Source organism: Gymnodraco acuticeps, unplaced genomic scaffold, assembly GCF_902827175.1.
Source record: "Gymnodraco acuticeps unplaced genomic scaffold, fGymAcu1.1, whole genome shotgun sequence".
In the NCBI taxonomy this organism is placed as follows: domain Eukaryota; kingdom Metazoa; phylum Chordata; class Actinopteri; order Perciformes; family Bathydraconidae; genus Gymnodraco; species Gymnodraco acuticeps.
The window spans coordinates 711,276-731,120 of NW_022992009.1; the positions used below are offsets into that span (position 1 = coordinate 711,276).

General features: G+C 38.9%; 2 protein-coding genes across 5 annotated transcripts in view; one reads left to right on the top strand and one right to left on the bottom strand.

The window, feature by feature from the left end:
• LOC117536479 (zinc fingers and homeoboxes protein 2-like) overlaps positions 1-19,845 on the bottom strand; it is a 221,862-nt gene that overhangs the window by 182,490 nt on the left and 19,527 nt on the right. The gene's annotated exons all lie outside the window — the stretch shown is intronic.
• On the top strand, positions 3,142-6,127 carry LOC117536480. Its single transcript, XM_034201376.1, has 4 exons — positions 3,142-3,307; positions 4,663-4,754; positions 5,137-5,329; positions 5,498-6,127. The coding sequence occupies exons 1-4, from the start codon at positions 3,284-3,286 to the stop codon at positions 5,963-5,965; spliced, it is 777 nt and encodes a 258-aa protein (XP_034057267.1). The 5' UTR covers positions 3,142-3,283; the 3' UTR covers positions 5,966-6,127.

Below are 19,845 nucleotides of genomic sequence, written 5' to 3' on the forward strand. Positions count from 1 at the left end.
AATAGGGCTGCAAAATGTATCAAATTGTTATTGATATCGCAATTTAGTGAATCATCCAAATTGAAGATATATATGGTAAAGGCAAAGTATGTAAGAATATCTAAAGTATTGCAATGCTTCAGTGAAGTCCCGTCGTCCAAAAGGTATTCTAGAAGAAAAAAAATCAGACCATGATTGCTTTAATATATATTTAAATGAAATTGTGAATAATGTGAAAATCTTTCCCTCTAATGTTATCTTTTTCAATATTGCATTACCAGTTGAAATAATCGCAATTAGTTATCTTTTCCAAATTGTGCAGCCCTTCTTGATACAGACCTGAGATGCATTTGAAAAGATACACAGAGGAGTGTGTTGTGGGTAATGTAGGGTTAGGGTTAGGGTTACGGTTCGCAGAGACCCAGATGAGCCAACACTGCATTTCATAGTACCATGGCAAGCTGATCCAATTTATCCAATGCATTATCGATTCATGATCCAAAGAAAACGTGTTTGCATTGTACAAGCAAGAAACAGCCATGTGAACGAATGCACCAACACCTACACACCTGTCTTGAATTCACTTGGACTTTCAATCCAAAGGCAGCAAGCCCAGGCTGCACCAGTATCGTGTTCAGAGAGCGAGCAGAGAGAGCAGAGAGAGTTCCTGGAGAGCTGGTTACACCAATCAGGATGCAGAGTTTTCATCAACAGCTGCCAATTAACCACAGCAACACAAACAGAACAGCAGCTGCCATGTTGAGGAACTCATAATCAAAGTTCTGGCTTATCAATTTGAGATATTTTATCCAATTGTTTATTCATAAAGCTTTTGAATAAACCAAACAAAATTACATTTCGGAGAATAAAAGGTGTGAGTTTGTTTCTGTGCTTTACACTTCATTCCAAAGTGAAAATATGTACTTTTTACTTCACTACATTTATTTTACAGCTTTAGTTGCTATAGTTACTTTCAACATCCATATTATAACCAATGAAAAATCAAAATAAGATGTTTTGTTTTAAATTAAACTATCCAATGTTATATTTAGGTACACCTAAAACAATGAGAGGGTTGACATAAAATGTATTGACAGCATTTATGATAATTGTTTAAGTAATTTTTTGTGTATAAACATTTTACAATTCCAGCTTTCCTTATAAATATACAACACTCAAAATGAATAGGAGGTGCATTATTGGTACATTTTACTCAGTGCTGGGGATCTTTTTGAGATTAAGATTTCTAAAGTTTCTAAAGAATGTTCAGAAAGGTCAAAGGTGAAGGTCTCAGTGCCCTTCGCATAGTGATGAATGAGGAGGAGAGAGGTGAAGGGAAGCTAGAAAACACCAGAGATTTCTCATTTGTGTACCGCAGGATGTTGGAGAGGAGGAGGAAATTGGAGAAGGGAAGATGATTGAGGAGGAAGCAGACGAGGACGTGAGGTACTTCTTGAGCAGATAAGTTGTCACCCTCCGACACTCAGAGGAGACTGTGCCCCTCTCACTCTGAGAGGGAAGGTCATTTCAGGTTTGAGGGGACGGGAGGACGAGGTGGGGGGGTGGGGGGGATGAACTGGTGAAAGTCAAGTTTGGTAAGCTGCTCACAGACAAGAAGCCTCGATATTGTTACTGTTATTGGTTATGGCCATGATTTTATGATCATTGAAATGTATAGTTTCATATGGGTTTCCTGTTCCCATAGCTCTAGTCTCTTTATTTCCCCCTCAAAGTGCACCAGATTGATGCATTTAAGATGTGATTTAAGAGTGATATTTAATTATTGTTGTGACCAGTCGGAACCTGATACTTAAGTTGCACGTGCATTGGTGTGATTACTGAGCCAGAAAACGATGCACGTTTACTCGCGTGCGCGGTGCGCCGTGTGTTTGCTTTACAAAAATTGCGAGCCGAAGCAAATTAAGTTGTTTGACTGTGGGGTAAAAAGTTCGGCCAACCCGTCAACATCTCAAACAAATGTTCAAAGTGATTCAACTGATAAAGCGCAAGATGAACCCGAACGAAAAGCAAAGAGGAAATGTGTAAAGTCTTGGGAGGCGAAATATATATGTACATTCTGCACCGTTGTGCATTCACTTCCGGTAAAAGTTCCTTCAAAATAAGAGTCCCGATCTTATTACTACCAAAATGAAAGTGCAAAACGAAACTTTACCATAGGAAAATATTGACATACGAATATAATCACTTCTTTAAAAAGGTAACACATTTTAAATATAGTTAGACATATAAAAGGTAATTTACAGCATTAATAATTAATATCTAATTCTTAAAGGTGGGGTGGGTAATTTTGGAGAAACCAGCTGGAGTGCGCTAGAATGTGAAAATACACAGCCCGAAAAAATCTGTCACTTCCTTACAGAGCCCCTCCTCCAACACACACGAACGCGCACATGACCAATGAGGGCACGAGATACATTTGTGCACAGATGGAAGGCTTGACAGGCAGGTAGGCCATCCAGTTATTTTAGCCGGGCCGGCTCAGATGATTGGTTGTGCTTTTTACAGTACGGCTTCCACAGATGAATTGTGGATATTATGGATTTTTTGTCAAAGCACTTAAGATATTAATTGTTAAGAGCATTCCATGGAATATAACAAAAAGTGTATCTCGAGCCGGTTTCTCAAATTTACCTACCCCACCTTTAACTGTGAATGGTTTTCATTTATTTAAAGGTGGGGTAGGTAAGTTTCAGAAACCGGCTCGAGTGCACTAAAATTTGAAAGTACACAGCCGAAAATAATCCGCCCCTTCCTTCAGACTTCCTAAAATCTGTCACTTCCTTACAGAGCACCTCCTCCAACACACATGAACGCGCACATGACGTCAGCAGACTGGTGAAAGTGGCCGCCTGTTGCTGGCGAGTCATTGAAGTACTGCTGCAATGCATGCCCAATGACGGCACGAGATACATTTGTGCGTGCACGAGATGGAAGGCTGACAGACATTGGTTGTACTTTTACAGTATTGCGGGTTCCACAGATGAAATGTTTTAATGGATTTTTGGTCAAAGCACTTCAGATATTCATTGCTATCGGGATGTTAAGAGCATTCCATGGAATAAAACAAAAAGTGTATCTCGAGCCGGTTTCTCAAACTTACCTACCCCACCTTTAACATTAGAAATGTATTAGTCTGGCCAATCCAAGACTTCAATGCTGAAGGGCCGATGGATCTATGGTGGGGATCAGCAGCATAGATATATAAAACACTAGATGGCTCATGGGAGATTTTCCAGCGTAGCTAACCGGCCGCCATCTTGCTACAGTCAACAGTTACTCTGGTATGCGCTATGGTAGCTGTTGTAAGGTGAGTGATCGGCACAAAAATACTCTTAAATCGCTGAAATCTTGACTGATTTACAAACGGTTTGGTTTATTATAAACAGTATTAGCATGGCTATGATACAGGATGCTTGGACATGTTGAAATTGCAGCTTTTCTTTGTGTATGTGGTTGTATTTATTAGCTGGCTAATAACAAGAGGCTGTGAGTGAGACCTAGTCCTATTACAAAGTTGACCCAGCAACTTTACACCAGTGGGAGAGGCAGAACTGCTCTTTCTTTTCAACATAACTTAAGTTACACATGATTTCTTCCAAGTGGTTTGGCTTGTTAAAAACATCTTACATTTTAGATACATTATGATTAGTGCTGCGTACCGGTATGCCGAACCGGTACTGGACTTGTAAAAAGTTTCGGTTCAAGTCCGGTTAAAACCGGAACGTCGGGAACCGGTACTTGGACTCGCAAAAAAACTAGCATTTACGTATATTCTGGTGTCTGTGGTTATTTAAACATTCCCTGATAAACGTTATTCAGCGTCAATAAATGAGTGCTAATCCCAGTGTGCTCAGTGTACAACATCACATGTCATTTCACCTTCGATTCACGGTTTGAAAACGTAGCATTTCGCCACATGCTAATGCTAACCGGAAGTGAATAATTTTCTGAATAAAAGTATTAAGTTAATAGTGTGAACTTCCGGTTTTTTCAGAATAAAACTGATTTAAATTAAATAGTGTATTTAATTCAAAATTACGCCATATCAACATTGATTTTAATTTCTGTATGTACATCACTATGTATGTAGTATGTACTGTATAATGTACACATGTAGAGTTGTAGAAAATACATGGTGTACAGACAGTAGCCTCCAGTACACTCTGACTGTACAGTCACTACAGTGTATACTGTATAGTAGGTGTGTAACAGTGTAATGTGTATAGTCTACTCTACTCTACACTCTACCTTTCAGCAACGTTTTAGGGATTTAGGCTCAGTCAGCTCAGGGACTGTTTGGTTACTTTAGTTTGCTAAATGAAAGACATGTTTGAACTTTGTAGTAGTTCACTGTAGTTGCTGTCATAAGTCATTTGTAGACTAAGTGGCAAAAAGTGTTTTTTTTACATTTGTACTTTGTAGAGAAATGTAGACACAAGTTGGAAGGGAGCACAATAAACCTGACGAGTTTGAATTTGAGTTGATTATGAGTTAATTTTCAATTGATAATTAACTCACAATAAGTTCACTTTAGTTACTCACACAACTTGACACAAGCCATGGACTGAACCTCTGGACTTGAGTCCGGACCTGAATCTGAATGTGAGTCCAGGTACGCAGCACTAATTATGATACAGGAAATTGCTGGCTTTGTGATTACAGAAGTACCTGACTATGCAGGACTTTTGTGCAGCCTACGGATGCTCTAATTGCCGCAGTCTGCAAACAAGAACCCGTGGGATCACCTTTCACGTGTAAGATATGACAATATTATGACTATAATTAGGATAATTGTTAATTACTTAGTGGATGTATGTACATTACAAGTCCTGCTACACAGGATCAGTGGGGCTATGTGAGATAATAGTATTGCAAGATTGTTCTTGACCCAGCCTCTTTAGAATATGTTGCTACCATTTCTTTACACAATTATTTAATGTTTCTTTTGGACACCTTTTTTATAACTCTTAGTGTGGTTGTCTTATTCTTAAAGTATACATTACATACATGCAATTACCCCAAAAATATGATAATTTCGGTGTGTATTTTTGTCCTTACCCTTAATGTTAAAGGAAAGAAGGGAGGACAATGTTGACAATCATTTATATATATGGCTACCTTTCTCATGTTTTTAAGGTTTCCCAAAACCGGAGAGAGGAGGAGGCAGTGGGAAGTTGCCCTAAGAATGGACGGTTTTGTTTCCTCTGGCAGGACGCTGCTCTGCAGTGAGTACTTCAGGAGTGAGGACTTTGACAGGACGGGGCAGACTGTCCGGCTTAAAGATGGTGTTGTGCCAACAATATTCAATTTCCCAGCTCATCTTCAAAGGGTATGTGTATCATTGGCCAACAAGATTTCAAGGTGTATAAGATTGATATATAAATATGTGATTAAATGTCACACTTTAGTTTTTCTTTCTGCAAGTTTAGGAATAAATAATGTGTTGTGTATTACAGCACATTTTAAACACTCAAAATGTCTTTAATGTTTATTTTAGCCGGAAGCAACAAGAAGCACAACCACTTCAAGAAGAGCGGAAGATGAACCTCAGCCTAATGTTGTGAGTATTCTGAATTTGGCCAAGACCAGAGAGACGGTCATTGATTTCAGAAGGGTGAGGACGTCTCTTCTACCCCTGTGCATTCTGGATGTGGCTGTTGTGGAGGACTACAAATACCTGGGAGTGCACTTAGACAACGGACTGGACTGGAGGATCAACACTGACGCTGTGCACAAGAAGGGGATGAGCAGACTCTATTTTCTGAGGAAGCTGAGATCCTTCCACGTGTGCAGTAAGATGCTGGAGGTCTTCTACCGGTCTGTTGTGGCCAGTGCACTCTTCTTTGCTGCGGTCTGCTGGGGGGGCAGCATCAGAGCCGGTGACACCAGCAGGATCAATAAACTGATCAGGAAAGCTGGACCTGTCATCGGCATCAAGCTGGACCCCTTTGAAGCTGTGGTGTAGAGGAGGACACTGAACAGGCTGTTGTCCATCATGGATAACCCCACCCATCCTCTTCACCTGCAGCTGGACAGTCAACGGAGCTCCTTCTCCAACAGACTGCTGCAGCTCCGCAGTACCATAACTCTGTAAAACAAATCACCTCTGGCTGGAAGATAACTCTCTGCTCCATAGTTTATCTTGAATAACCACGTTGTACATTTTACACATATATAATCTGTTCAATATTTAACATTAATATTCCTTATATTTATGTATATGTATATTATATTTAAGCAATAGCTCACGACAGGCCGTGGTATATGCTCATTATATCACAGCTAAGTGGCGTGGTTCGGCCTGACGCGAAGCGGAGGGTCGACAACCCCCTTAGTTTTATAAAACGGTTACCAAGTGTGGCAATATGAAAGAAAAATACACACTCTAATTTAAATAGTTTTTATTAGTAAATAATGATGTTCAATATAAAATAGTCCCTCCGTTGCCTTCTGCACGAAACATAGTGCGAGGTGGTTGCTATGCAACAACACTAACAGCTAGCGAACATATTAGACAGAGAGCGTTGATCCATTATTTGGCTATTTATTTACATTCATTTGTATGTTGCCGTTTATTGTGCACCCACTGAAAAACTGTCCAGCAACAGTAGAATGGCTTACGTGGTTACTTGTATAGGTTGAGGTTGTTCTAGGCTGTTGCTTGGCATGGCGAGAATATTGCTCCACTTTCTCCGGTCCCCGAGATTGGGCTTCCAGTAGCTCTGGAGAGAGCTTTCACACCTGTGGCCACTAACGGTCATCATTTATCTGCTTTGTTTCAAGAAAGCTTTTGAATGGTGCTACTTTTCCAGTTGGTCTACCTGCTCTTCTCGTAGCTCTGCATGTCGTTAGGTGCTTTCTGGAGAGAGGCACTCCTCAATCCACGCCTCCATAGTAAGAAGACCCCCCCGAAGGTCGAAGTTAATCTTAAATGTTTCCATCTTATGCTTTGTAAGTTTGGTCTTAACGGAATACATTTAAATAGATTTATATAAAACTGACAAGTCAAATCAAGCAATCTGATTGGTCGATAGCGTTTTTGATTACAGATTTGAAAACAACGTTGCTTGCTTTAAAAGTAGCTCAATTCATTATGTCAAACCTTGGAAAGTATCTAGATATCCCTGCCCTAATGCCAAAGGAACTGCACATTGAATATGTTTTGCCGTTTGATGTCTATGTCTGGACCGCTGTGTAAAAAGAAGGGTTTCTGCCCCGTTACTTCTCCGCTGCTTTCTTGTTCCAGTTTGAAAAGCAAACTGCCTGCAGTTTGCTTTTCAGCCCAACTGTATACTGTTTTTCTCAGGCGCGGAGGGATACTGACTTGTTGTGAAAAGTAACTTACAATTCTACCTGTGGTATACGCTCAGTATATCACGGCTAAGAACCAATCAGATTGCTTGATTTGACTTGTCCGTTTTATAAATATATATATATATAATATCCTGCCAAACTCAACATGTATATTTTCCTCTTTCTTTATTTTCTTTATTTTTCTTGCTTATTTCTAATGTATTGTAAAATGCCTCGTCCCTTATGCTGCTGTAACTAAAAAATGTTTCCCAAATTGGGATCAATAAATAGAAACTAAATACAAAACTAGGATGATATGAAGATATGATGTCAAAAATAATTGTGATAAATGAGACAGAACTGACCTGTCTGTGAGCACATTTTATGTTGGTTTGGTTCTTCTGATAAAGGTGTGAATATCTAAATAATATACCAACATATGCTATTGTCATTAGTTGTGTCCCTATTCTTCAAGCTAAGGCATTGCTAAATTAACAACTCTTGGCTTACAGAGTGGTAACATGAGATCGATTTTATATATAAAATATAAATATATTTTAATTTTATAATTTATTTTAAATATTAACAATATAATAAAAATAAATGGAAATATATACACCGGCAAATATTTAATATAAATACCTTGTGTGTGTGTGTATAGCTATTGCTTTATCTGCTTAATGTTATTTTCATAAGAAAGTCCATGATTATAAGTATGCAGTATCATAACTACATCTTTGATGTTTATAAAAAACCAAACCGTTTGAAAATTGGTTGAAAATTGAGCAAGCTATGGTTATTTAAATAGTAAACCATAATGTTATGAATGAGAGCACTGCCTGTAGCAAGATGGCGGCCAAGTGGCAACGTCGGTCTCCATTGGCCAGCAGCGCGGGTGAGTCATCTAGTGTTTATATATATCTATGATCAGCAGCACAAAGGTCAAGGAAACCCACATTTGAAAGGGAGACAACGGATGACAAAACTAGTGACTTGCTCAATTCCTTTGTGAGGGATCTGTGAAGAACATGACAACAGCTGCACTACTGGTGTTTTGTTTCCCAGCAATTGAGGGTGGACAAGTTTACTACCACTTAAGTTTCAAATAATTGTGTTAATTACTTATTGTAAAGCATTTGAACATTCTTTTGTGTCACATTTTTATTATTAAGTTGATGTATAACTGTATAGTATCTTAATTATTTAAAAAAGCTGATGCCTGGTTGCCAGCCTGGCAACCACTTTTAAAAGTTAGCGTTGAGCCCTGCTACTTGAACTCGCACTTTCACATAGACTTTATATTATATTTATAATACTCCTTATTACTGATTTGTTTAACTTATTGTTGATATTTATATACGTTTTTAATACAGTTCATCCTGTATTCTTGTTATCCTGTTCTCGTTCTTATTGCTTTTGCCGAGTTTCTGTACAATTTTGAAAGATTAATATTATCTTTATCATACTAACATACTGTACAGAGGCATCATAACTTAAAGGGGACCTATCATGCAAAATGCACTTTTGTACGTCTTTTATATGAATATGTGTCCCCGGTGTGTCAGGGAACTCACCAAGTGTCAGAAAACACAACCCTCTCTTTTCCTCCATACCCAAATCTCTAAAAACGGGGCTGCAATGGAGCTGATACAGATTTGAATTGTTCTGAAGTCAGAAATGGGGTTCCCCCGCCTATATGGGCAACTCTCCACCTATCAGGGGAATGAGAGACCGCTCGAAAGCGCTGGACACGCTGTAGTACATGTATATGCCAGACCTGTAAGTGGCGCTGTAGTCTGCCAAAAAAGCAGCGAAGAAGACTTCCCGCACATGGTTGCCATGGTTGCCCTTCTGTTTATTCTCCGCTCTGGCTCTTTTTCTCCCTCCCGGAGGCAAGCGTTTGCTACTGCTGCTGTAATTCAATGCAATCCCTCCCTCGCTGTAATCCTCTCCGGTTTGCCACCAGCAGATGACAAACACCCACCTCTCCGCCTCTTCCAAGGAACGAGGGGGCCGTGCGGCAGAGTTTCAGTTAGTTTTTTTTCCGACGGTCAACATGTCCGTTAAAGTTTAAATCTTCCGGACAAAATTAGAAAAGTGCTTCACAGACATTTTTTATATAGGTATGGCCCCACAATATATTTAAAAAAAAAAAGCATGATAGGTCCACTTTAACAAAATGTTTGGCTTGAGAAATTAATTTAACAATTCATTGATTATAAATATTTCCAGATTAATGATGGATTATTTCAGCCGTAATTATTCTCCAAATTGACTCATCTTCAGATTTGTTTAAATAACAAAATTGGGTGGAAAACTGTTTTATACAGTGGCTCTTGGGGGGTTTTCCTCTCCAGCACTGTGTTATATAGGTTTTTGTGCATGTAAATGGTCTCTAAAGGCTTAAATCGCTGTGTTCCGGGAGTTTCTCTCCCACACAGCCCCCCCGTCCTGTCTGAAACGCCTCTATTGGACTCCAACTCCTTTGTTTACTTCCTGAACATATTGACATCGCATTGTAACACACACGCTAGCGCTCCAACACATTGTAACTGATAGGCTAAAGAGCGGGACATCTCTAAGCGATTGACCAATCACAACAGAGCTTACCAATCAGAGCAGACTGGGCTCTGGTTTCAGACAGAGGGTGAAAAGAGGTGCTGCAGAACAGGCAGTAATGACGTTATTCTTTGACCTGTATGGAAGTGCCATTATGAGATCAGAACTTAATATCCACATTAGCTTTAAAAATTCAGCAGAGCTTAATCAGTCTTAAATGACTTTTTGTATCTGCAAATAGGCAACACATAAAATGGTGCAAATAACCATCAAAGTCTGATTGGAGGCAGGTTCAGGAAATTGGATTTTTGGTGCAAATCTCTGTCCAAATTCACCAGATATTGCCAAACTGGTTTGGTTTAGAAACATCCAGTGAATATTATTTGGTAAGACAACAAACAATTCATAGTTAAGTATGTAGAAAGAAAGATGTACAACTTGTCTTAATGAAGGAAAGGAGTGGCTGCTGAGTTTGGAAACCTGCTGCTGTGACTGATGGAGAAAGACTTCACTTCCTGTCTGGTGATGGTGAGTCAGGTGGTGAAATGGCAGGATGGCGCAAGCCCTTTGCCACAAACTCCTAAAAATAGTCCCCGTGGTTAACGCCTACACTGCACCAAAATGTGGAATTTTCAACCGCTTTAAAAGCTAAGAACGAAAACGAACACGCCTTATTCACACGCCACAGACGAGACAGAAACAAAAGGCAGAAAATGTCCTCTGGTTATTGTTGGACGCGTCTTCTCATTTATTTCATTTACGATCTATTCCTGTTATACCAAAAAAAGATCCTCTGTTTCAAAAGATAAAAATACTGCCTTGTGCTCTTATTTTGAAAAGCCAATATGACCGACTGCTGTGAAATGATTGAGTGTTACAGAAATTAGAAGAAAGAAATTGTAAAAAAAAAAAAACTTGTTTTAAAAAGTTACATTTTTCCAGCTTCAAAAGGCAAAAATAAAATAAAATGTGCATGTCTTCTAAAGAGGGGGCATTTAAAATGGCTTTTAGAAAAACACACTTTTCTTTCTTACTTTTCTTACTTTTTCTATCATTTAACCAAAGAGAGATCCTTTGTTTTAAATGACAAAAACACTCCTGCTTGCTCTTATTTTGAAAAAGGAATTTACCATACTGCTCTGAAATTGAAACTGAGTGTTTATCCAGACTCATAAAACCAAGAACCTGCACGAACTCAGTGTGAAACATTAATGTGGATGTTAGGTAGCACACAGCGGGAGGGCGACGGTCCACACACAGCCAGAGTCTGTCTGTTCACATTTCTGTATCCTGCAGACAGGGAAAGAGGTCACTGTGACAAATACCTGCAGTACTCTGACCTGCGTACAGTACGACTCTGCGGGGGAAAACCTGAAAGTGGAAAATACTCCGCCCCGCTGATTTGAAACACACAGGCCATGTTCAGACAAAGACTGCTGTTCATGTATTAATCGCTTTGAATTCAAAGTCCCAAAAACATGTTTTCATCCAAAATAAATGGAGGGGAAATGCAGCAGGTTGTTTAGCAAAACTAACCTTGTGCATAATCCTCAAACACTGATTACTCTCTGTATCCTCTAGGGTTGTTATTCTAGTTATGTTTGAATACGTGATTCTCCCAACCTTCGGGTATAACAGTTTGAGTTGATAAACAGGTACATATTTGATAATCAGTACATGATTTATTAAACCTCATTTAGGTTCGTTACAAAAACCGTGGGTCAAATATCTAGGGGGAAAAATGACAAGATGGCTTGAGTCGCAAAAATAGATTTAGGCACTTTTATTTACAAAAATAGTGAATACAACAAAATGACTACACAAAAAATATACATTTAGATACATGTTTCTGTACCTGTCTGGTTTACAGCCACCCTCGGACTCACTAAAGCATTGATGGCCTATATACTCTGTATATTAAACACCTCCCACTAGACCAACCAACTGTTTACCAAGCAAATAAATGAGCTACGTTGTACATAAACTACAGTTTTTTTTATAAATGTTTTAGACATTTTTTGTATACTCAAAATGTCACAGGAGTCACCAAATCCCACTCAATTACTAAAGAGAAACCCAAAACACTGACACTTTCATTTATTAGGTAACTTCACCCATGCTCCAGGTACACATGGCACACCTGAGTTGACTGCTGTGGCCTCTTTTTAAGCCAGCACTTCTCAGTTATTCAGTTTTAGACCTAGGAACATGTGCTATCTTCAAACAGTGAAGACATGGTCTTTACAAGGTGTAACTCGATAGTCTAAGACAGTATGAAATCCTTTTCATAGGTAAAATGACCAACACCACACTGTGGAAATATCCCACGTCACATGTGACAAAGCCCTGCATCCAAAAAGTTCCTTAAATTAACATATTTAAGTATTATCAGCAAGATGTACCTAAAGTATATAGCGGGGGTGGCAGGAGCATTAAACAGTAATAATACAGTAAACTATTAACACTGTAAATATTCTTGTTTGCCCGTGGTGAGATGACGAGGCTCCTTTCAAAATAAACCTCTTTTTAGTGAATTACTGAGTTTAGGCACGTTAATAACGTTTTAATGAAGTTGACTACAGCAAATTCATATTTGTTAGTGCTTCCATGTCAATTCGGCGAACATATGATACATTAAATGATCGTGAGGATCAGTGGCGTAGGCAGATATCAAAGGGTGGGGTGGGCCCAAAAAAAATCAGGTGGACCCAGCCATAGGCGGATTTTGCGGGGGGGAAGGGGGGGCATTGCCCCCCCTGGTGGCTGAAATATGTTACTGTATTACTAAGTCTAAAACTGTTCCAATACAAATATTTCGTATATCAATATTTTAATAGATGTAATAAAATGATTGTTACAATACAAATCTGAATAATATCAGGTTTTGTTTGAAATAATTTCATTTTTGAGCAGTCGCATGTTGTGACGTTTGTGTGTGTGTGACGTGTGAGGTTAAGGACACAAGTTCCCTCGCTTTTTTTTGTATACAAGTGATTCAGCTATTGTATTACAAGAATTAGCAGTAATGGATATTCAGCGATTTTTAAAACGTCCAATTTCGTCTTGTAAAAGCTTCAACAACAGAAGAGCCACCGACTGAGCCTAACCTTACCAACCAGCAGCCGTCAGAATGTGAAGTGGCAGACACACAAACAAGCAGCTAAACCAGTTAACGTTAGCCCCACAGCGGAGAGCTCTGGATTAGCAGGACCAGCTAACGTCATTAACCCCACAGCAGGGAGACCACCGGTGCCGGGGCCCCCGTCAGTGGGTCATGATGATCTTGGGGAAAAACACAGCTGTCCCAAGCAGCCTACTTTATCCGAATTCCCCTCAAAAATGATTGGGAAAACAAAACGATAATTTTCCACGTAATATTACAAGAACTATCCCTGGCTGGAATATTCAGTACGAATGGATGCCGTCTTCTATTTTTCATGCCGCAACTTCCAGACTGACAGCGGTGTGGAGGATTCCTTTAGAAAGGGCCTGAGTGACTGGAAAAAAACTAAGCAGCAAACTGGAGAAACATGCACACTCCCAGGCCCATCTGAACTGCATGGTTAAATGAGATAACTATAAAGTGACTGCGTCTTCTGGATCTATTGCAGCTAAACTTTCCCGAAGCCACGAAGATTCTGTTGAGAAGAACAGATCTTATTTGTGCAAAATTGTTGATATTGTGAGGCTGTTGTCCAAACTCGGATTGCCTTTTCGTGGGCATCGGGAGGGAAGCGAGTCAGAGTCGCGTGGGAATTTTCTTGAGGTTTGTGGCTTCTTCTCCAAGTATGATTCTGCTTTTAAAAACATGCAGTCTAACTATTTCAATGCGACTAGCCCAGATTTCCAGAACGAAGTCATTGACATATGCGCTAACTTAGTTTGTGCAGAAATTGTAGAGAAAGTGCAGGATACTGGATTTTTTTGAAAACGGAACAACGGAACGGAACAATTATCAGTGTGTTTAAGAAGGTAGCTTGAAATCAAGGAGCGTTTTTTGTGTTTTATTGATTCATCCAAATGTATACAAGATGCTCCAGTTGGCACTGACTCCTATCGGATCTGCCACCTCAGAGAGAAGTTTTCTGCAATGAGGAGAATTCGGAACTGGCTGCGGTCAACGATGGGAGGAACAAGATTTTCCTCACTTGCTGTTCTTCACATTGAGGACGATATAACTGCACAGCTGTCACCTGAGGGGATAGTGGATATATATGCGGAACGTAAAAAAATGCGTCTACTTCTGCACTAAGGTAGGACACTGGTTAATAATATTGTAGCGTGTTCAAGTAACCAAGGGATACAGTAGTTATCAAATAAGTATAAGATGTTCACAGTTATGATACGTTTTACAGTTATGTAATGCACTGTTGTTGGGGGGAGAGACCGCCCCTTCCATAATGAGTGTGTGTGTACGGCGGGCATGAGGCGTGCATGACGGGACGAGTTGCGTTCGTATGTGGAAAAGTCATACTCAGTGCGGTGAGCGCTGGCTTTATTGCTACTGTATCCGTAGCACCCCACACAATAGTTGGGACTGTGTACTGACGTCAGTAAAAAAGGTTTGCCCCCCCAAGCGCAAATGTCAAACTCCGCCTATGGGCCCAGCCCGTTCAAGACCACACATACTGTCCTAAAACACATGTTAACTGAAATAAGCCAGTCAGAATGGACCTCCTTGAGTGATTGGTTGGTTTTGTGGCTCATTTGTAACCCTGTACCAACTTGAGCGAGCACACAGGCAAACCTGAGCGTGCACAGGTTAAGCGAGGGAGAGACAGAGATAGAGAGGGAGAGAAAGTGCATGCAGCGGTCTGCTTGCGCACGGAGCAGGAGTTTGTGAGAGGGCTTAGAGTCAATTGTGCTTGCAAAATATATTTTTCTGTGCTCAAAAATGTTAAATTGCGCGCTCAATAACATTTTCTATGCTCAAAATGTTTCATTGCGTGCTCAGGATAGAGGCACAAAAATAACGCCATAGACATTTGAGGTGACAGAAATGCACACAATAACCCTCTGTGTAAAATCCTAAATTGTAGAATAGTTTGGCCATTTTGATTAGATTTCTAGCGAGAAGTATATATTGTACTTTTAGAATCCACGTCCAGTCGATATGTAGGATCTATAGTTTGATAGATGTTACGAAGATGATTTGAGGTATGCGGCAGCCTCCATGTAAAGTTACGGGGTGAAAACAGTATTTCCTGTCTCAACGTTTTCATAATAAAACCAATGATCAAATGATTTAACAGTGATATCTGCAGTGCTCATCAACTAAAAAACATCAGTTTATCCTTGTTAATTATACGACATGTATTGGTTTAAATTGTGTACAATAGAGATGTCCCGATCCGATCACGTGATCGGGGATCGGAGCTGATCACGTGATTTTCAAAAGATCGGAATCGGGAGAAAAAAGTCGGGGATCAGGATCTTTTTTTTTTTTTTTTATAAAATATATTTTTCTTTTTTTTTATTTATTTAATGTTACAAAACAAAAATGACCATGTTCACGTCTTAAAGTCATCCTGAGGCCTTAGTTTTGGTTTAAAATTACAAAACATCATGTATGTGTTGCTTCTTTTGGGCTTGTTTTCAGACCTGGTTGCTTATTTCTCTCAAATCTGGCAACAGAGTGGGCGCAGTGTCTAATAGTAGCAGTAAGCTAACGAGAGGCTACGTTCAGCTGGTGACTCGGGAGTCGGGACAGAGAAAATGTCAGGAGTTTGTAAGTATTATAAAATTGAAAGCGAAGGCAGTGTAACAGCCAGATGCAATGTTTGCAAGAAGGAGGTTCCGCGTGGTGGAAAGAACAGAGCTACGTTCAACACGACCAATCTAATACGCCACCTGAGAAACAAACACCATCAACAACACGACGAGTACACAGAGGCCACTCAGGTAACGGCACAGAAACAACCGACACTTTCAGAGACTTTCAAAAGGAAAGAGAAACTGCCCCAGAACAGTGAAAAGGCCAAACAAATAACAGCCAAGATAGCTGAATTCATCGCGTTGGATGACCAGCCGTTATCTGTTACCTTTGTTTTCTCTTAATGCATTGCATAAAGATCGGATCGGGAAAAATCGGTATCGCCAGATTGTCAAAATCAAATGTTCGGAATCGGATCGGGAGCAAAAAAAGGTGATCGGGACATCCCTAGTGTACAATGCTTTTGTGTTTTTCCCATACATGTAGGTTTTTCTCTTTCGATTCTGAGAGACACCTTTCTTTTTTCAAAGGTTTTGATTGCTAAAACATCGCCGCAATGCACGGCGGGATATGGTGTTTATGTGATATGAAATCGGAAAAACATTTTTTTTAAATAAAATAATACTTTATTCCGAGTGTTCTTGCTTTTCTCTTTGGAAGTCATCACATAACAGCATTGTAATACACGGTTCGGCTGCATTAAATATTACATATCTGCCGTAGATATTTATTTATAGAGCCCTGATCAGAAGACCTTTTGACAAACAGGAAGAACTGCCGCCAAAACTGAATACGTGACGTGGATCATAAATATATCAGCAATTAAACAACATCTTCAATTTCTTTTCACACAATACGTCTCCTTGCAGTATCAACACTAATTCGGCTGACTTTTATATTTGATCCAATTGGTAGATAGGCTGTATTTACACCATAACGGTGCACAGCTGATATAAAGGGATTTTTTTGTAGTTTTTAAAGATATTATTTACTGAACTACCTTTCCCACTCCTGATGCAGTTGACTGTTACAGGTCTACACAGGTTCATGGTACAATGCATAAGCTTCACATCGAGAGACTGAAACTGTATTTTCCTTTACCGTTCTGTTTTATATTAATTTCACAATAAAGTTAATAGTCATATTATGTTTGATATTATTATGTTTTATTAACTACACCACTGGTTTTTTAACCCGCACCGCCTAGTGGTTAAAGCACGTTATTGAATTTTGTTGTTGAATACGTTTTATTTGATGAAAACATTTAAATATTAAGAATAGCCTACATACAAAATTGAAAATATCAAGAAGATACTGTTGTGATCTCTACAATAAAACAGTTTAGTGCAGGACGTCCAAAGATATTAATAGGAGGATGTGCAAAACAGACAAACTAATAAGGCTTTATTTAAACATTAAAGAATACTTTAAGTTAAGGTCTTCTTTTGAATAAGAAAAAAACGTTGGGCTTATCCACAGATAAATATGAAGTCTGACAAAGTACTTAACGTCCAATATATTGCATAGTTTATTTTGGCACTTGTCAATCACCTTCCCTGAATTTGACTCAGGTGTAACTAAAGTCTGATTTAAGGGTTGTTTATATTTCACATCATTAATCAGAATCTGCAAAGTAACTCAAATAAATGTAGTGGAGTAAAAATACCAGGTTAACCTCTGAATTGTAGTGGAGTAGAATTACAAAGTAGTATGCTGCTGTAACAACAACATTTCCCAACTTGGGATCAATAAAGTATATCTTATCTTATCTTAAGATGATCTATGGTGACTGCCATATTTGCAAAATGTGCCTCTGAACCTTGACAAGTGCATGTTTCAGGCTTATCAATGAATAACAGGAGGAGTCACAGACATAAGACCAGCTGTTAAATAAAGCTCTTCTGACCTTAGGTGTCATGTTCACCCATTCACCCAATTCACCCATTTAGTAATTATATGTTTTAAATTTGATAACACCACTGTGTTTCGTATCCCCTAAACCTCCAGGGTGTACACAGTTTAATACTGGCAACTTCTAATTGTGGGAAATACGAAAACATCTTATAAAGAGACGTGCCATAGAACATGTTGTGAAACACACAATAGCCAGCATGTGTAGTTCTGGCAAATTCCAGTTTTGGAAAGTCTGCTGTGGTTCCATTCCATTTCAAAGAGCTGTTTGACGCTCAGCGTAACCTTGTCGCACTGCCACTCCAACATCCAATCACAGGGCTTGATGACTAATCACGGGGTTTGTAAAGCAAGGCGGATGTTGTAGTCCCAAACGATAGCTGGGGATACTGGGTAGTGTAGTGTCTTCGGAAACTGTAGTGTCTTAACTCTAAAAAAATATTTGTTTCTCCGAATCGAAGGTTAAAAACACAAAAGCATTGTACACAATTTAAACCAATCAATATTGTGTAATTAACAAGGATAAACTGATGTTTTTTAGTGGATGAGTAATGCAGATATCACTGTGTAATCATTTGACAGTGAGAGGAATATATCCGGTTTTATTATGAAAACTTCGAGACCGGAAAAACTGTTTTCACCCCATGAGGGTTGACGCTCACTTTACATGGAAGCTGCATACACGTTCTCCTGGCGAGACCTCAAATCATATTCGTAATATCTATCAAACTATAGATCCTACACATCGACTGGACGTGGACTCTAAGAGTACAATATACACTTCTCGCCAGAAATCGAATCAAAAAGCATTTTAATGGCCAAACTATTCCACAATTTAGGATTTTCCAGAGAGGGTTATTTGTGAATAAACGTCCCTCCGGAGCGTTTGCAATGAACGGGCCGGGAGCATGTTGTTTCTTACACGACCACTAGAGCACCTCTAGTGGTCGTGTAAGAAACAACATACACTTTAAAACGTGTCTCTGGGTCGTAATAAGGGCATGAACAATCGGCCTATATGGTCGTTTTTTGTAGGAGGACAGGCTGCTTATTTCGAGCTATTTTCCAAAATCCTATGGAGAAATCTCATTGCTTTTTTGTCGAGGGAACCGTTCTTATTATACATCCATGGAGGGAACCCATGCGCAGCTTACTTCCGGGTTTTAGGATGCGTCACTGTAACACTTTATATCTGAATTTGTAAAGAAGTAAGATACAATGAAAATAAAAAAGTATTGAAAGTCAGACCATTTACAAATGCTACATTCACTGGCTGCTGTGACAGATTTTCCAGATCATTTTTCAGCCCACCCACACGCGTATGTGAGGATGAGGATTAAAAATCGTTTGTTTGAGCCGGGCTGGATTTCCTGATGAAAAAACAAACCGATTGTTTTTGAAGATGTAGTAAATAAAAACATGGTGATGTTTTGTAAATGATTACATCTCTTATTTAGCATAGAATATGATCCTATCCGTGACATATGGATCTAAATCACTAAATAATATAAGCCGTGTGTAGTGGTAATAAAAACAGCATCAGTTTTTAAAGTGCTGAGATTTAAATATGAGATATTAAAAGAAATAAAAGAAAGTGACACCGACTTTTACCGGATGATTGATGGCAATAAAAGGAAACACATTCAACCCCCTTCTTTCAAAAACATTCAGATAATTGTGTCCAAATGTGGGGACGGATTATATTTAAGCAGGGAAAGTAAGATGTTCATTTATTTCTCCACGTGCATGCATAATTATTACCTAGAAATGATGCCTTTCTAAGTTTTTATTTAGTTCCTGCAAATGCTGTAAACACATTTATTATTCATCGATAATTAGTCAACGGAAAATTAACCAGAAAAATAAATGTGATTTATTGTTTATAACATTTTTGCAAACAAAAATGCAAAAATGTATTATTTGTCATACAAGATAGAGCTAACTATAAGCTTGGTTCAGTTATGGATCATACAAATAATAATAGACACTTGTTTTAGTATTTGTTAATCATCAGAAATATCATTAAAAGTGCAGTTTTCAGCCCAAGAGAGCTTTTCCAGTTGTATATTAGTTATATTACGTATATAAGGTTTGCTGAGTTATGTCATTATTATTATAATGTTATTGCAGGAATATATTTCATATTAGCCACAGGAGGTTAGTGTCAATATTGTGCTTCACAGCCTCACGATCCCCCCCCCCCCCCCCCCCACTGATTTTTGGAGATGTACTGTCAATATCAATATTATTTATTATAATCATACCAGATATGGGAATGGGAGATTTCCTGTTTTTCTCGGTTTTATACTGTATTAAAGTGAATATATTGGGGTTTAAAGATATCTTCTTTTTCTTACATGTAATAGACC